The sequence below is a fragment of the Dunckerocampus dactyliophorus genome, chromosome 20 (genome assembly GCF_027744805.1).
Source record: "Dunckerocampus dactyliophorus isolate RoL2022-P2 chromosome 20, RoL_Ddac_1.1, whole genome shotgun sequence".
Classification (NCBI taxonomy): Eukaryota; Metazoa; Chordata; class Actinopteri; order Syngnathiformes; family Syngnathidae; genus Dunckerocampus; species Dunckerocampus dactyliophorus.
Window position 1 is genome coordinate 13,748,900 of NC_072838.1, and position 19,205 is coordinate 13,768,104.

Consider the following 19,205-nt stretch of genomic DNA (forward strand, 5'->3'; position numbering starts at 1 on the left):
TCAAAATCTAGCAGTGATGCTGGAATTTTGAGTTTTGAAAGTTTCCTTCATGACGTGACAAAGCAGGTGTGTTTGCATTTCAACATGTCTGCTTGTGTTTCAAGCATGCTCATCTGAAGACCAATAATTAAGCCCTGCACCAGTCCCTCATAAGATAATCCAAAACTGATCACCTTCATTGATTCCAGTGGACAGCACTCTCTCGCTTGTCATCTCATAAGCAAATAGGTTGGAGACTAGTAACGTAGTTCACCAAGTAACCTAGCAACGGCAGAATCAGCTGGTTATAACCGTGTGTGTGTGTGTGTGTGTGTGTGTGTGTGTATGGCACTGTCAGTGTGTGATTTGCATGTGGACGCAGCTGCAGCCAGTGACTCCAGCATGGGAATGAGTGCCGGGAATCCGTCAACAACCTGGATATTTGTGACTTCAATTAGAGCAATCAGTCACACGGCATGCTGTTAATTTGTGAGTCACCTCTCTTTTCTGATTTGTCTCTCCTGTCAAGTGCTTGTTGCAGTGATTTTTTTTTTAACACAGTCGAACAGAAGCTCTGGGACATCATCTTGAGTTACTGCAGACATTCTATTTTGAGATTAAGTGAGTTCGTTCTTGACCTTGAAAAGTGTATTTGACAATCTAAAAGAAAAAACCATTGAGTAGCTGCAGAATGATATTTTCTTATATCTTACTATCTTCCCCAGCAGGTGGACTTTTCTCAGTGGCCAGAGATTTTCAATTATTCACTTCAAAGTTGAAAGCAATCCTTGACCTTGTCAATGCAGCCTCCCTGAAAGGTCCATTCATATACTTTTTCAGATATTTTAACTTTAACTATATACTATATTTAACTATATTACTCTTGCTATTAACTGTGAGTAGATAATATATGGATAATGTATCGCATGTATCGATGATGTATCGCAGTCACTCATCTACAGGGTGATAGCAGAGCTAACAATAAATTAATTAGACAATATTGTCGAAAATAATCTGTGTGCACAAGAGTAATTAGACTGCACGTTCTGACTGGAGATGATTCTGGGTGAAGTAGCACTTTGAGCTGCCAGCCTGCAAGCCAAATGTGTGACGTGAGCATTCTCTGAGCTGCGTCTACCTTCATCTAGCTTTGATTATCTGTCAGGAGAGCTTGTAATACAGCACAACGCAACCTAGACCGGAGAGAGATGGCAGGCTTTTTTGGAAATTGGCAGAGAAAGAGGGAACGAAGGAAAGGAACCAAAAAGTGAAAGAGAGTTGAAGAGTTCATTAGCTGTTCAGCAGCCATTCCTATAGGAACAAACAATGATGAAGAATTGATAGTATTAACCAATGTATGTAATCCATATTTAGGGATGTACAACTTGTATCTGCCTTGGTAAAGTGTTGGAACATTACAAAGTACATGGTGACCAAAGTGGAGGCAAATGAGGGAGTCGGATAAATCGAATTAAGAAAGTAGGAGGACGTCTCCGTGGGAAATGAGCGAAGTGAGGCGCAAGAGGAGAGAGCGGGAGCACATCAAAAAGGCTGAGAGGATTAAGACAAAGTGAGATATGAGAGGATGAAAGTGGGAGTAATATCCAAATAAGCTGTATTTACATGTGTGCGTGCCACAGAGGCGCTCCCTGCAGAAGACCCAGGCCCTGATGTCTAATCTAATGAGCTGAACCTCCGAACGAGCCTGTTGTGCTATTCTCTTATTATTACCTTTCATCTGCTGTTATGCAGCCATCTAATGTCCTCAGCAACGTCCCCTCCTGTCACTGAGGTAGAAAGAGAGACAATGTAAGCCAATTACTAGCAGGCAACGCTGTCTAAGTGTTGTTGGTATTTTTTTATTATTATTATTAAATCACTGTCAGAAGCCTTCTCAGGCTGTTTCTGTCACGTAAACAGTTTGATGATAAGGAAAGGGCACGCATTTTGATGTGGGATGAGTTTGATTCATGGGTGTGATGCTGGGCTTGGTCTGACATCCTTGAGGGATACGAACAGGGGCGCTACAAAGTCGCTAGGAATTGTGGGCACTACCGAAAAATTCACTTTGGGCACCCCCAGGACAGCTGTGTTCACCACCTAACTGACCCATTAAAAAGCTATTAAAAAGCTATTTTTATACTATTTGACTTGAAGCTAAATTTAGTTGGATGCATTTTTAGGAGTAATACAAATACATAGGAAACTAATTGTCGAAGAAATTATTTTTAGTGCAAAAAAACAAATTAACAGAATTTTTTTTTCAAGTTAACGCACGCACTCTGCCTTAAAAGGCATCAGTTGTACCATTACGGCACTCATTGTGGCAATGAGCGTGGTGTCAGATTACTTTCGCTTTTTTTCCCTCTTGCCTCGGGCTGACTTGGTGCTCGACGCCTCACGGCAGCGATTCGCATCCTTTGCGCATTTGCCGAGAATGCGCAAAACACAACACGTGTTCTTCACGTCGGGAGGGGCGATGTTGGATATCTTCAAGTGTAGGTCAGGAAGAAGAATATCGCGGAGGAGGAAAAAGTCATGTGTTTTGTCATTCTGTGGTGAAAATGGGTTGCACTGTAACTGGATTCACAAGCACGGAAGAAAAAAGGTGTAGAGCTGCAAGAGGAAAATAGGGGTGCACACACGGGGAGGATGGAAAAACAGGATAAGAATAGGGGGAGGAAAGTGGGAGAGCAAGACAGAAGGAATTGCCCCCAAGGCTCTCTTCCATTTTGCCTGATGATGGCAGCATATTTCCCATGTGCTGTGCGGACATCATCATCTCTCTCACACACATGATCCCTTGCATGCATGCTGCCTTCCACTGTGGAGCTCATTTGTGACAAATGCATTAAGCACTCGGGGTGCAACCGTACAGGTAACCCATGGTACGGCTTTTGGGCGACGGTTTCTGTTTGGTTTCGGTACGCTTTTTGTGCGAAGAACGAGAACAACTTTTTTCTCTTTCTTATTGTTCAATTGTTTTTAAAATGATGCCTGAAAATGAAATTCCAATCTAACGACAGGTAATTCTCAAATTCTCCAAAGTTCTCAAATAAAAAACAAAAATATTGATATGGCAAAGAGAAAAATGTAAATATGTGGGGGCCACTTTGATGTGTACTTTAAAGACACTAAAACCAACCCAATGTAGGGCAGTGTATTGTACTATAAGCTATATAAGCCTTGCATCACAGGTGACAAAGCATATTAGTGTAATGTTTAACAATACTGTATATCTCATTCCAAAGAACCAAGAAGCAGTGGGCTGAAAACGGTCCCTTGACAGAGTTTCTTTTTAGGATGGTGCAAGTGCAACAGTAACAGTTTAAACAGGGTGATGATTGTTTTAGTTTTAGTTAAGTTCCTGATCTGAAGTGTAGCACGGTTCTGGTACTGAACAATGGCAGGACGCTGCTTTCATTTTATACACTGAAGTGTTGAAAAACAGGCGCGCCACACACACCGACGGGCACATACAGTAGGAGTCGCCTCCGTGTTTCGCCGACAAAGACGGGCAGGGCCGCACGGTAGTTGTCGCCTATACTCTCCGATCTATACTCTGTCGCCGAATACCTTGCCTTTTTGTCCGCTTTTAGGCAGAGTGCCCCTCACTTGAAATATCTACTGTGTGGGAAATAGGACATTACGTTGTGGGGAGGGCTTTTCGCCAGCCTGGATAGGCATGCACGCACACACATAGCAAAATGTTCGGTCCATAAGGTGGATTGTCCCGCGCAGGGCGGACTGCTACATCCCTAATAGGCACGTGTATTTTTAATTTTTCATTTGTAAATACCAAATGATAACAATAATAATGGATTAGGTTTTATACAGCTATTCAAAGTAACCAAAGGGTTTTATATTGAACCCATTATTTATTCACTCCTCAGTCACACACTGGTGGTAATCAGCACTGGGCAGCACTGGAGGTAAGGTCAAGGTGGGTGAGGTATCTAACCACAGTGACTGGGTGAAGGAAGAGGGGATCAAACCATCAACCTTCCGGATTCTGAACAAGCTGCGTTTCTTAACAACGCTAATAATAGATGACAACACACCAATATGGTGTGCAATGAATTATTTTTGTGTTACAAATCAGGTATAGGCTTGTATGGTATACGATATTGCATATATGGTATTGGAATATGTGCATTGTTTCTGCTCTCTCATTCTTCAACATTCAATTGTCAGCCCCTCTGAAATCATTTATTTCAAGTCCAGTGCATTTGATTGAACGGAAGCAAAGCACAAGGAATGTACACGTGACTGGAACCATCTGCACTGCCATCATTTTACACCGACTTCTGCCTTTGAAATTCCCCAGCTACAAAGTCTTCATCTAAAATAGATATAAAAGCATTTACCCGCTTTGCAGGTGCTTTGCATTTTTTAAAACCCAAAGCCATTACTTTCAATCCTATCTTTGCATGTCTCTCCGTCGTATTCTTTGTCGACCTTTCCCGCCGTATGGACGGAGGACAAGTTTTCCTCCCGTTCCAAAATTGTTTCGCTTTTGCTTCAAGTCTTCCTGGATCTTGCAGCCAGAAGACAAATGTATGTGTGTTCATGGGAGAGGAAAATGAAGACGTAGCATTCATGGCTAAAGATGACATACAGTGTACAAATTATTCCCAGAATGTAGATTTGTCTGGCTGCCAAAGAATAAATGCATGCCAAGGCACAGCTGAGCCAAGCCTATTTTAATTCCACTTCCACATTTATAAATTCTTTTTACTGCCACACTTTCCATGATGGAGCTGGTACCTTTGGAGTCTACTGTACTCTCTCCGCCCGGGCTAATAAAAACTGTACCATTGTTTTCTGTTCATCCTCTCACTCTCTCAAATGCGTCAACATATCAGCATGGAGCTCACGCTTCATTGTATCTGCGGTCCAACAAAGCCAGTATTCAGGCACACAATGCTCTTCGCCTTGCAGCATTAGCCATTTCTATGACAGCCAAGGCAGCGGCTGGATCGTGACTGCCTGCTATTGTATGCCTTGTAGCAAAAAACAAGACAATAGCAATACATATTGCATTTTCCACATGTATGACATGAATAAAACCACAATGTCTTGCTCGTGGTCAATGCAGTTCAAAGAAAATGTGGTGCATTTAAAGCAACATTCCACCTTGCATCCGCCTAAAATGTTCAAAAATTCCCACACAGTCCCTCACTCACAGTTCACTGGGAGCAATTAGACCTTCAGTATCTTGCTCAAGGATACGCCGATGGGAACCTCTACACGCCTCAAGGTTTGAACCTGACACCTTCAGATTACAGAGCGGCCATTCTATTCACTGGATGGGAGAAGAATTTAATAGGGTAGTCAAGGTCTTGAAGTTATAGTACATCACTGATGTGAAGTACCCCGTGACCCGTGCTCTCATGGAGATAGCGAGGACAGCGGGCCGACTCAGCTGTTAGCAAAGTGGGTCAGAGCAGCTGGCATGATCGCATAAATATTTAATGAGTACAGCTCCAGAGTAAAGCCTCTGCAACAGTCAGGTTGATGCTAAGCAGTGTTAAACATCAGCAGCATGACAGCATGTTGTCGCTCCAACTCCCCACTGAATAGTTGGGCCTGCAAATAGAGTGAGAGGAAAGATAAAGATACAATCCATCATCGATGGATATGCATCCATCAAAGAAGTTGGTATCAAGTCAGTGCATGCTGACATGGGACTCTGCAAACAACACAATTAAATATACCTGTCTACCACATGTTCTCCAAACCTGCTGGCTAAAAACCCGATAAGGAAGTCAAAATTGAAAGTTGAGGTGCACTGCAGCATAATAAAAAAAAAAAACAGTACAATGTTAACTGCATGAAAAATAGTGGCAAACAAAACCTTGTACTCAAAACCTTCATGTCAGTGATAACAGCTGTGATGATTGGACACCACATGATTTTTAGGTATCAATACATAATTAACTTTGGCCCCAAAACGATAGCCTAGCTTCTTTGCAGCTGGTGTGTGTTAGAAGCAAAATAGAAGGTGTTCAAGGTCGTTCCCATGCTAATTAAAGCGCGTGATGGCGGCGGGCACAGAAGGTAGCAATGTTTATTGGATTTCCAAAGTTCCGGTACTTCATCAACATTATCTGTGTATAACAACGACTTCCACTCCAAATCATTTGACAGGATGTGATTACAGTTAATATCAAAGCAACTCACTAAAGCCATGACATTCATGTCAGGATTAAATCATTAGCTTCATCATACCACTGCTTTACCTCAATAATGTAACAATTTCTACCATTTCACCTCCGACTAACAATTTCAAAAAAGACATAGAATAGAAGATCCTTGCAAAGACCTCTGCAGCTTTGGAGAATGTGTCATATGTATCAACTGCTGTGCCTTCGCTCTGGAAAATGCAGTTTTACAGTCTGCAATCAACACTTTTTTTGCAGCACTCCGTATTTGTGCTGTCCTCAGTCTCCTCTTGGATAAAATGTGTATCCCTCCTTTAGCCAACAGCCGCATGCTGATGAGTGAATACTGGAGGACGTAGTTCTTATCCATTGTTGTTTGTTAGCTTGTCTTGTTGCCACTGATGTGTTCAATGTGCCGTTTTGCAAAGTTGGTATAGTTTTGCAAAAATCTTGGTTGACATTGTGCCACTCCAGTACTGAGGATGGCAGTTTGTAAATGCTTTTTTTTTTTTGCAATGCTCAATACAAAACGGCTGACAATGGCCAAACAACTGAAGGAGGAGACGAAATGTTTGCAGATTTCCATGGAATCAAAGCTTTCAAAATGATTCATAAATCATTCCTGCGACTGACTGGCAACCAGTCAAGGGTGTACAATGCTTCTCATCCGAAGTCAGCTGGGATAGGCTCCAGCTCACCAAGGGTGCTATCACAACAAGTGGTATAGAAAATGTATGGAAGGTTTGTTTCTTGGCCGATGCCTGGCCCCTCTACGATGATGCGAAATTCATTTGAACATTTATTGTGTAATACACACACACAAGAAAAGACAGAGAAAATGTTAACCTTCAAGTTTAAGGATAACACATCGAAAAAAAGACTGTGGTTGTGCATGATATGTGAGTATTGCCTTGGTGAACCAGATGACATATCAAGATGTCAAGAATGAAAACAAACATTTGCTAAAAGGCAGAGAAGCAGATGGACATGTTAAAAAGGGACGGCTGGAGGAGGAGAGGAGCGTGGCGAGGGACAGGCGTGACTGCTGGATGGATAGAAGTAGGTCAGGAGGAGAGGCTGAGAGGAGAAGGTGACATGTGCAGGGACAGAAATAATAGGAATAGCTGGAAACTTCCTCTGCTGCTGTCTTCGGGGTTGTGTGCGTGTCACAGTGATTGGCAGCTCTTCTAGCCAGCAGCCTGCCGCAAAGCCTTCTTGATAAACACATGATTTAATTTACTCCTGCAGGCATAACGACACTGTGCACTTTGTTGTCTATTCACACACAAATAAGAGGCACTGCTCATTATGTTGTATAAAGCCTGTTTGGTGTTGGTGTATTTGAATATAAACAGGAAAGTCTTTTTTGCCCTCAAGTCTGTATTATTTGCCCTCACCAGACACTTCCACAATCCTAATGATGAGCTTTATCAGAAAACAGTCTGCTCAGAAGGGTGCAGGCTTGAAGAGGGTCGCTGTCATGGCTCCACCAGTAACACAGCCATGGATGCCGGTGAGCCTCCTGCAGAGCGCCTCTCATTCAGCCAATCAAAGCCAACTGGCCACACTCTATACTGAATGATTATCTCTGCATATGTCCCCTGATGTCTCATCTTTGCGAGTACACATACACCCGCCGAGTCCCAGGCTGCTGAGCCAATTTAACTCTAATCATATTTAAACATGAAGGGAGATGCATATGTGCATTATAACATCGCACGATTCTCATGATTACTATGTTGTTAGAGCAGTAAAGTGGTTAATAGAGATGTGATCATATCTGCCAATAAAGTCTCTTTGATTCCATTTGGAATAGAATCATCAGTTGTAGAGCGTGTGGTGACAACAACTGAGATATAATTCCAATTCCCATTGTTTTCTTACGGCATACAAATGTACGATAATGTTGTAGCTTGTTCGAGTGTATTGATTTCACTTTCGGCATTTGTTCAGTTTGGTTTCCTCCATCGTGTTCTACACAACGATATCCCTGTTAATCGCAAGCACTCACATGGTGAAATGATGTCATAATTGATTGGGGAGAAAAATTTACGAATAAAATCAGATCCCCAACCATCGCCTCCGCAGGATGCAGTCAATCGATAAACACGCCGTTTGCCTCCGCTGTAAATTATGTGACTGTGCAAAGAACCCCTGTAGGCATGGATGGAGGAAAGAGGCAGATAACATGAGTAGGGGGAGGATGTGAGGAAGGGGGTGGACGTGCACCATGAAAGACCTGAGGTAGAAAGCAAAGAGAAAGACTAATACTGTTGATTTATCAGCCTGCCAGCCATTAAGATGAATGAGATGAAGAAATCTGTCTGTGGTCGCTTTCTGGAGCTTGTTGGATGGATGCTCACCGTTGCTCTGCTTGTTTTAGTTTTTTTCTCTGGTTCAAAAAAAAATGAAGCATAGAGCAATAAATATGTTAATCAAAAGACAAAACCTTGTTTTCACTTTCAATTCATCAAGCCACTTCACAGAAGACAGAAAACAATCTCCACATCAATCTGCAAAGTAATCAACTTCCAACAAGTCACATTTTTATACCTGTGTTTACTCAAGGTATCATTTCCAAGAATTATGCTTTTTTGTTCAAAGGATGCCATGGGTATTGTGACCGTTATGCAACTAAATGGTGAAATATTTACTGATTGCGAGGCTGAAAAATGATTAGGGCTGATAAAGATAATATTGTTTTTCTCTGTTCAAAAATTAACTACAGCTCCTTTTATGCCTGCAGGTGAGCCTTGTGCAGCCCTGTCACGCCCACAGCGCCCCCTTTCCGCCCGGACGGCCCACCACGCCCCGGTGCATATGAAAGGGTACCATGTCAGCCGTAGCATGTCCCAGCATTCCTCTGGTGGTGGCGGAGGAGGGCCCTGCCACTGCACCCCTGAGGACTGTGACGGCCCAGGCAGAGACTACTATCACGGTCACAACGATGGCCACTACTACCCTGCGGGAAGTGCGGCCGAGGCCTTGGCGCTGGAGAGACATCATTCCCACTCCCATTCACATTCTCATAGCCACTCTGGTGGGGGCACCTTCCCCCGCTCCCACCTCAGCCATCATCCGCCACCCCAGTCGTTTGACTCGTGCGAAGACTGTTTGTCATCAGGTCACGGAGGTAAGATGCACCGCATCCCTCCAAACCTGATGGACCAGTTTGAGAAGCAGGTGCCCTTCCACCCTGATGGCTTCCACACGTTGCAATATCAGCGCACCACCAGCGGGGGCGCTGAGCCACGCAGCGAGAGCCCCTCACGTATCCGCCACCTGGTCAACTCTGTGCAGCGTCTCTTCGCTAAGTCTCATTCCCTGGAGGCCCCAACCAAACGGGAGTACAACGGCACAAGAGGAAGTGGGGACTACAGAGGTGAGAGAGGAGGAGGTCACAGGAGTGGTGGGGAGGACGGCGGGGGTCACTACTCTGGGCACCAATCTCGTTCTGCTCGGAGGAACAAGTCCAGAGAACGCAGTAAGAGCGGGGACTCTCGGCACGAGTCTGGGAGACGACACCGTAGCAGGACAGCTGGCTGGTGGAGCTCTGATGACAACCTGGATAGTGACAGCAGCTTCCTGGTGAGTGGCGGTAGGAGGGCATACCCCAGTGGGCACGAGAGCCTCGATGCAGCCATCCAGGAGCTCACCATGAAGAGGCCCAAAGAGCGAGGTGGTGGACCAGCACCCGGGGAGTGCATGGCCTGCACCACTATTGCCCTGGCCGGAAATGAAGGAAGTGGACACCACGGTCACCCTGGTCATTCCTTGAAGAGGAGCACGTGGTCGGCCATGACAGTCAGTCAGGCCAGAGAGGTGTACCCTTCCAGGGGGGGCGGAGGAGGCTATGATAAAGCCCTGGTGCCTATTGAGAACAAACTGAAGGAAAGGACACTCCATTATCTGCAGGTGAGTGCGTGCCTGCATGATTATGCATAAGAGGCAAAACATCAGTAAATCCTGTGCAGACTTTATGAAACGTAGGCTAGCGTCTGTTCTTGCCCACCCGAGTCTGCTGATGGATTGCGTTGGGTTCTCAAATTGCATTCGCATGCCTGGCAATTAGCAGTTAGCGTAAGCAGCAGCACCGATAAAACGAAAGAAGGCAGCAGACGTAAATGTTGCATGCTCACCACAAATCAACAAAACAGTTTGAATAGCATTTAGCTCTGACAAAAGCAGACAACGAGAGCAAAAGGTAGGCAGAATGTGACGTGACTGGTTTAAGAAAATAAGATGCTGTCAGATCTCACAGTAGAGGTTGTGGTCAGTTACTTGGCGGCAGCACCAATCAGGCCCTATAGGTAGTACACCTCTTTCGATGTGCAGAAAAGCTAACCGCCTGCTGTGTCCAGAAAGCCACCTGCCTTCTACTCTTCAGATGCTGCTCTCCAACACAAAGTGTGTGCGTCACTTGCTGGTTATAGAACACTCCCTGCTGGGCCTGAGGTCCAGTACGTGATGTCATAAGGCCCTTTGTCTTCCCACCGGTGGACCAAATATGTCAACATCCTGTGCATCGTGTGTTACGTACACACGGTGCCCTGTAATTGCCTTCTACGCCTGATTTTGCAAATAAAGGGATAAGCAGTCTTCAGTAAATGTACACACTTAAGATTAAATGCAAAACTGCTTGTGTCTCACTTTTTTTCATTGCTTCTTTCCCTCGTTTTGTGCACTTCAAATTCTGATTGACATGAAGGCACATACACACACACGCATGTATCGAGTACTCACAAGCCTCCAGCTGTGCTGCTGCAGAAGCGCTGCTACAGAAACAGCAGGTAGCCACAGAAGTCCTTGGTGTTTCGCCAACTTTCATCCTTTAGCCACAGCTGAGGTCTGCAGATACAAAGCGTGTGTGAGAGAGAGAAAGCGAGTGTGTGTTTAGATGGGCCTGTGAAGTCTGACACATTGATGCATGGCTTCAGAGCAGCTTCCTTCAGGCAAAGCATCAGCTCTAATTTGGTGCCTTGGTAATTGTAACAACAGAGCTTTATTTGCATTACTTGTTTGACAGGAAGACAAGACCAGATCGTTTACAATTGTTTTTATTTTTAACCCTAGTATGAGAGCATTAATCTTCTATTGTGTTCATGCTAATGGAATGAAAAATATTCTCCATTTAGCACCAGTAAGACATCAAAATGTGTCACCCACAAAATTAATTTCAACTTTAACAATTCCTTGATTCCGGCACTCAGATTTTAATAGCTCCATGTTGGCATCCCACTGCCACTGCCTCTCAAAGCTCTGTCATCAGGCACAATACATTAATCATGCTTTATTAAAGGGCAATTCAGTTGGCAGCCCGCGGGCCAAATCTGGCCTCTGCATGAGATAAAACCAGCCAGTGACTTCAGTTTTAAAAATGGAAGCGACTAACAGTTTTGTAGTAGGTCCTGAAAATAGATTGATCCTGTCATATTGAGGATTTTGACAAGCATTTTTGTAGTAGGTCCTTGAAATTAGCAGAGCTGTCCTGTTGCATAGAGCGGTGATTCTTAACTTCAGGGTCGTAGAGACGTTTTTAGTGGGTTACAAAAAAAAATGTAACGACCCCATGTCCATGAATGCACCTTGCATTCTTGTCCGTGCTATTTGCTTGCTACGCTGCCATGAGGTGCGTGCCATGTTTATGGCTTGAGTGGGAGGTGAGCGACATTGAGTGGGCACCTGCTGTGCTGTCTGTTCTACACACAGCTGCTGATATCTGTTGAAGAAGCGTGCACCATAAAGAGAGAGACAGCGTCTCACAGCTGCAGCTCATGTTGTGTTGTCAATAGTCCCTTTGAAATATAATTGAGAAGTTTGAATTTTTTTTCACAATGGGTCAAACTAGTTGAGAACCACCGGCATAGAGGAGCTTTAATTGCCATACACACACTGCTTTTGTTTTAATTTTGAACTTTATTCATGACTATATATTAGCCAGTCAGTGTGATAAAAATTTAACAGTATACGGCAAAGCCTTGCATTGACATTACATTAATTGATTGTTTATTTTACTTATAGTTGATCAATCAAATGTCATCAAATGCCCATCCCGTGTTGTTCATAAAATGCCTGTGTCTGTTTGATAAAGAATCATAAAAAGTGACATGGAGAGAGCTATAAAGTGGCAGCTACAATGATAGGGAAACATACCGGGGGTGCAGAGATAGGAATCCAAGCTTGGTACTGAAAAGAGATAAAGGTGATGGTTGTCACAGGGGCAAAGCAAAAGAAGCAGGGAAGAGCAGGATGAGAGAATGGAAAGCGATAGTGAAACACCACAGGGGTTGGCAGATTAGACCCAAACATATTTTAAGTGATGACCTTAAAAATGGGGCATTCTGCTGGATGCCAAAGCCTCAGGCGGTGACTTTTTGTGTGTCATTTCCATGTAGGTGTGTTATTACAGTTTGTTGCTTTCATTAAACTTTTGTGGATTTTTACATCGAATCATCTTGGATTTGCACCAAAATGTGCAAGAACGCTCCACAAGGTTTTGTGAAAACAAAGAGTGGTATTGCATAGTGTGTTGCACTGCAGGTTGACACTCATTCCAGTGGAAATGTGTATGTTTTGCCACAATACAATTATTGTTGTTTCATTTGTTCTATGTCAGGTTTCCGTGCCTCATCATTGTCCTCATTCCTGACTGTGTATGTTTTTGTCTTCTCATCAAACTCTCATTGCTTTGCCCATCTGTCTTCTCCTCCTGTTTTCCTGTTATCCCATTGTCATTTGCTTTTCACTTTGCCCTCTCTCTTCCATCACCTTGTGCATCTGCACGGGCGTGTGCCACCTCTCCTGTCTGTCTCTTTATGTTTTGTCCGTCTGTCTGCTCTGCTTGGCTACCTGCCGCTCTTTGTTTGCTGTCAGCTCGCGACTGACGCTTGCTTCTTTTTTTTGCTGGCACGTCAAGTGTTTCTCCAGCTGTCAGAGTTTCTCTCTTTCTGTAAGTCGCTGTGTCGCATTCTGGCGTCATCTCTCTCATGTGCATGTGCAGCCCGTTCTCAAGGGAATTTAGTAGGATTTCAAACAAAAACTAATGGACTGTAGAAAACTAGGGGTTTTTTTGGGGGGGGGGGGGGGTTACTGGAAACATATGTTATGTATTGAAATACCATAAATGCTGTAATTTTATCTAAACTATAAAGAGGACAGGGCAATGTTGTAGTCACAGTTGGTGCAGTAACTGCTGTGATAGCATTAATATCGCTGACAAGCTAACTGTAAACAACGGCAAGTTTTCCACGCATGAGCTGAGTGTTGCAGTCCCCATTGTAAAGCACATGCAGAGGTAGATAACGCCCCTGGATGTGGACCACTCTTCAATACTTCAAATGCAGCTACTGCCAGTTAACATAAAACTACATTAGGAGGTTGCCTACAGCCACAACTGTTACTAACCAGGCGCTAATTAGAGACTAGATTGTTTGCTTTTGTAGACCGCGCAGCATACTCCCTTTCCATTAAAGGTAATATTTAATTAACGTCTAACAGTTAAAGGAAATTGAGTCAACATTTAATTTACTTTGCATATAATGTCTTGCTACAGTCTTGAGAGATCATGCATGTGCTCACCCTTTGTGATCACCCTAATGTGTTTGCTTGAGCTCTGCATGCACGTGTTCTACGTGGCGGTCTTCTTGTCTGACAAGAAAAAGTGTTTTTACAACAATAACAATAATGAAAGATGAGCAAGAGCATTTTCAGTATTTTCAATACCTCATCTGACCCGTGTTTAACCCATAAATTTTCATCAGCCTTGCCATGTGTCAGCAAGCTTGTACTCCTCACAACTATGTCGTATTTTCTGATCCCTGGCAGTTTCATTGTGGATGTTCACATAAATGTCATCATGTCGCAGGTTCCTTCAGAAGACTGGGGTGGCGGATATGGCGGCGGCGCCGCCACAGACAGCGGAGGGGAGATTCCCTGCCGCCGCATGCGCAGTGGCAGCTACATCAAGGCCATGGGCGATGACGACAGCGCCGATTCAGACAGCAGCCCCAAAGCGTCACCTAAGTCCACCTTGATTGCCCAGAGGGACGCCTTCAGACGATCCATCAGCATGGATCAAAGGTCAAATGCTGCATACAAGCTGTTTAGCATAATCATGATACAACACATTCACGTTGCAATCTGTTTACTCCGCCACTTTCTGGTTTGTTTGTATTTTTTGGTGTTGCTAGTTCTGACATTTATCTGTGACATTTAATGTGTCATCGCATATTTAGAGAAGGATGTGAGTCATAGTGATGAGGAGATGAAGATTTATTCAGGGACACATCTCAACATATCCAACAACCACATGAGCTCACGTTTTACTATTTTAGAGATTAGTACTGACACAGCTATGGTAATACTAATTATGTTTGTGTTTAACTTTAGGTATTCGTGTAAGCAGTGTACAGACTCCTACCCTAACAGCCGAACCACACCCAAGACCCACACCCGCTCCCGTAGCTACACCCGCTCGCTGACCAGCTCACAGGTAATAGTCACTCCGTGGGTGTTTTGGTTGATCGAAACATTAGATTCATCGTCACTCTGTTTTAGTTGGGAGACACCCTCAACCGACAGTTTGAAGCCGTGTGCGAGACCATGTTCGGGGAGGTGGAGTCCCAAGCGGTCGAGGCCTTGGATCTTCCTGGGGTGTTCCGAACGCGCAGCCACAGTTACGTCCGCGCCATCCAGGCCGGCTGCTCCCAGGATGACGACTGTCTCTCCGTCTTCTCCATGTCAGGTCCACAGGGAAGCATCAAGGGCGGGGCTGGTGAGTTTGAGTGCCAGTTTGACCCTAGGATGGATTATGGATTGTCATTTTTCCTCTGGAAACGGACTGGGTTGGACTTTAGAGGTTGCTTTTTTATTAGGGTCTGCACAGTGCATTTGTTTACACGCTCATGAAAATTCCAAGCTAAGACTAAGCAAATTCGCTGAGATGATTTAAAGCCTCTGGGAAGTGTCAGTAGTCATCTCCCTCACCTAACAAAATCCCACCTTCACCTGCAACCACGCAAGATGTGTGCTGTGTGCATCTGTTCAACAAAGCTGTGAGGGTGGAGGCGGAGACGAGGGAGCGGGAAGCAGTCGTCATTTTAATGTCTCTGAGGAAATCTGTTCATCTTCTTAAGAGGTAGACTTTGGCTAGCTTAAGGGAAGAGTCACTTCCTGTCTTTCACTGAAATGCATGCAACAACGCTTATTTATTCTATTTTTCTCATCAAGTGGTTACATAATTTCTCCTTTTCGTCCCTCTATTTTTAACCCCTTTCAATGTTCCGCCATGTTTCCTTCCCCTCTTCTTCTTCCAGTCTGTCCCTTTTGTAAGTATCCATCCCTGCTCCCCTTTGAGATGATACCCCTTTTTCTCTTAACAGCCCACTATGCCTCTGTCTTCCTTTCTCCCACTCTTCTGACACTTCAGTCTTTCCTTATCGCAAAGGTGCTCCTCCCCCGCTCCCACCTCGCATGTCAAAATCTTCGCTCTCCGTGCGAGCCCAGAGCAGCACAGAGTCCACCCAGGACGCCTACTATCAGAGCAGTGGACAGCTCGCCGCAAGCCACATGCGCCCCAAGCAGCACAGTAACTCCGTGGACCTGGGCTGCACAGACGGACCATCAGGACGCTCCTCCAGAGTGGGCTACTACACGGCCACAGGCCCAGGGCGTTCCCGGCAGCACAGTAACTCAGCAGAGAGCCTGGATGGGGGGATCCGGGGATCGCGGGAGCTGGTGCCCTACGGAGGAGGCCCGGGAGTTGGCGTGAGGGCCAAACACAGCAGCTCGGCTGACAGTTTGCTGGAGGGGCCGCCGAGGCCAGCCCGGGAGAGGGACAGTCGGGTCGGGGGAAGCCTGGGGAAGTCAGTCTCACTGCCTCAGAACAGCATTGTTTTGAGTAAAGCTGGAGGGCAGGATGACGGATGCGGCGGGAGGAAGTGGAGGCCATCCATTGCTGTGCAGGTGAGAGGAGAAACTCCCTCAAATGTATAATATTATGGTAAATGTCACTTTCCCAGGATGCTTAAAACCTGTTGTTTGGCTAAGAACTAAAATATCAGCACTTTATACTACACCGTAAACTTCAGCTTTACAGGTGCTAAATCCATTCTGATAATTACTGCAACACATGCTGGTATCATTTTTGCCTTCAAGGGGTGTGTTTTGTTAATTTAATTGGGGCATGGTGCCTATTACAGCTGAGGCCATTATTTGAGGAAAAAAATAGTTATATCCGTCTAACTGACATCAACTACAACAAAGTGACACTTACCAGCAGATTGGCTAACTAAATCATAATTTAAATCCTGGAAACATGACATGCGTGGCAGTACAATGCAAATGCACTGACCTTAGACTTCATTTAGGAAATCATTCTGTTGCTTTCTTGCCAAGCGGAGAGATGAGATGAGCGATTACATCGCCGTCTGGCCTGGCAGCTGTGTTTGTCATTCCCTCAGTTCGGAGTTTACTTATGATGCATACCAAACACAAATTTTGGGCTGACTCATATCAGACTTTTTTTGTTATATATATCACATGTTTATTATTACAGCTCATGGTGGCCAATCACATCCCAGCAGGGTCTTTTGTTGGTGTCCTTTTTAATTATTCAACCTCTTAATGCTGTTGTTATGACATCATTTCAATTTAAAAAAACATTAACAATAATGTAACAGGAGTGCACACTGCATCACGTGTAATGAGAATAAATAGCGCTACATTTTTTTTAAAACTACAAATGGCATGTATAAATAATAAATGTGTGCATAACATGAACTGTACAGTACTCACCATTCATCTTGTTTGTCTGTGCAGTTCAGGTAATTGCCATGAAGGCTAATGCTCACAGTTAGCAATAATATTGCTACTAATGTCATTTTAAACTGACAACGTCCACTACTACGCAGAAGCAGTACACACAGGGAAAGTCAACATGTAAAGGCCACCATACTTCACACACACACACACACATATGGGGATATATATATATATATATATATCCTATTCAATTCGTTAAAAAAATAAACTCGAAAAATACGATTTAGTCGCGTTGCTAGCTCTCGACGTAATCACACATACAGCACCTGCTTCCTAGCGCCTGACCAGCTCAAATTCTGATTGGTTCTTTGGGGCTCCGATGAATACTTCTTACCTGGCAACGGCATGGGTGAATTATGATTGGATTAAAAACGTAACCACGAGGGTGAAAAGGCAGATAAGATGAAGTGCTTTACTTCAATGAAGGAGTAGTTATTTTATTTATAGACTGTGGGTTTTATTGTGCTTTTTGTCCTGTATTGCAGGTGGACAGCTCAGAGACTCTTTCAGATTCAGACGCCGAGGGCAAAGCTCTGACAGAGGTCCACTCCATAGGAGTCCAGGTGGAAGATGACAAAAGGTAATGAATAGTATGGTAAATATAGTCAGCACTTGCTTATGTTGTGTGACATTTGCAGAAGTGCAAATTCTATATTTAGTCCAAAAATATGTAGCTTCATCAAGAGCTTCATCATTTCCAATGCATAATTTACAAATGCCTTTTTTTGTCTGGGCCCCCCCATGGGTGCAGACACCTTTAGTTGATTTTGTCACTGGATTCTATTTAACATTTCATCAGACATCGCAGCTTGAAGTCTGTAACACCTTCTGCTTTGTTTGCAATTAAAGTGCACTCCTATTGCTAATGTGTCACATGCTGGAGTCTAAGCCAGGGCTATTCAACTGTTCCAGGGGTCATATTTTCTGAAAGCTAAGGACCTGGGGGCCGGACGTCTTCACTATTATTCTTATTTTGTACAGTATATCTCAGTAAGGCTCTGCCAAGATGGCAGTGTCACATAAATGCTCGTCTTTGTCCACTGACGTGCACTTGCCGATGTGTCATATGCCAGATGACTTACCACTAGTGAGTGAGTACTATTGACTGGAATGGCAGTGCGACGGTCACTGCTTCAATTATCGGGATGAGGGGGAGAAGGGCATTTCAAAGAGGCTTTCGCGTGCAATGGCACCATGTAACTGGATGACTCTCGGCCTGCTCTGACTTCCCCCTGTCGTAGACGGGCCCGTTTCAAGCGCTCCAACAGCGTGACGGCGAGCGTGCAGGCAGACCTGGACCCCGAGGGCTTCCCAGGGCTCAGTGTTGCCGTGCCAACGCAGGACAAGAGCCTGCAGTTTGGCTGCTCCTTCCAAAGGCACTCGTCAGAGCCGGAGTCAGCTGGCCAGTACACAGAGTGCCACCGCACTGTGCATACACAAGGGCAGTGGGCCTACAGAGAGGTATGTGTGCATGCCATGGAGATACCTTATATGAGCAAAAGTATTGGGACACCGACAGGAAGTGACTCATTCCAGGACTTCATCCAGAGTGGCTATACCACCGAGGCGTGTCCAGTAGACCCACGGTCGCATCAGCATCAGCACCTTCCTCCACGTTCCCACTCCCCACTGCCCCTCACGTCTGAGCGGGCGTGGGCAGGGACGCCCTCCCTGGAGGGCCCCCGCAGCCTCCCCGACTCGGGCCGAGCCTCCCCCTGTATGAGAGACGGCGAATTCTTCCTGCGCCTCCTGCAGACTGAAGTGGAGAGGATGGAGGGCTGGTGCCAGAACATGGAGAGGGAGGCGGAGGAGAACGAACTCCCAGAGGAAAGTGAGTTTGCAGAAAGGGTGACCTTTGAAATCAGAAGCAAATGCAATACATAAACAACTTCTGTCATCAACCTCTGCTTTGTGTTCTCCCCCCCCAATTTCCTCTCCAGTTCTGGAGATGATTCGCAGTGCAGTTGGCAGCGCCCAGATGCTCATGTCTCAGAAGGTTCAACAATTCTTCCGCCTCTGCCAACAAAGTGTGGTGAGTTTATGCGATTGCATTCAAAGTCATGACAGCACACATTACAGCCTGCTGTGAGCCACTCATGCAATTTCCCATTGGAAATAATAGAAATAGAAATGATCTGTTCCAGGGTCAAACTGTCACCAGCATAAAACTGCATTGGCAGTTGTTTGAGTAACATTTTGTCATTTTCAACTATAATGCAAGTGTGAAAATAAGTTAAGGAC

The 19,205-nt window shown here is 44.8% G+C and overlaps 2 protein-coding genes across 8 annotated transcripts in view; one reads left to right on the forward strand and one right to left on the reverse strand.

The window, feature by feature from the left end:
• Positions 1-19,205, forward strand: part of dlgap3 (discs, large (Drosophila) homolog-associated protein 3) — a 93,716-nt gene that overhangs the window by 65,849 nt on the left and 8,662 nt on the right. Inside the window, exons 3-11 of one of the 2 annotated variants that reach the window (XM_054763726.1) lie at positions 8,890-10,058; positions 14,008-14,222; positions 14,532-14,634; positions 14,700-14,916; positions 15,571-16,106; positions 17,450-17,544; positions 18,206-18,425; positions 18,501-18,795; positions 18,905-18,996. In XM_054763726.1, the coding sequence (XP_054619701.1) occupies positions 8,964-10,058; positions 14,008-14,222; positions 14,532-14,634; positions 14,700-14,916; positions 15,571-16,106; positions 17,450-17,544; positions 18,206-18,425; positions 18,501-18,795; positions 18,905-18,996 (2,868 nt within the window). In that variant the 5' untranslated portion in view covers positions 8,890-8,963. The remainder of the gene's footprint in view (positions 1-8,889; positions 10,059-14,007; positions 14,223-14,531; positions 14,635-14,699; positions 14,917-15,570; positions 16,107-17,449; positions 17,545-18,205; positions 18,426-18,500; positions 18,796-18,904; positions 18,997-19,205) is intronic. The other variant, XM_054763727.1, reaches the window with a different exon arrangement.
• LOC129173127 (tissue alpha-L-fucosidase-like) overlaps positions 1-19,205 on the reverse strand; it is a 68,219-nt gene that overhangs the window by 38,383 nt on the left and 10,631 nt on the right. The window contains exons 9-11 of one of the 6 annotated variants that reach the window (XR_008567164.1): positions 16,938-18,817; positions 16,495-16,614; positions 14,526-14,940 (exon numbers count right to left, since the gene is read on the reverse strand). The gene's annotated coding sequence lies outside the window, so the exon portion shown is untranslated. The other 5 variants (XR_008567163.1, XR_008567162.1, XR_008567165.1 and 2 more) reach the window with 5 other exon arrangements.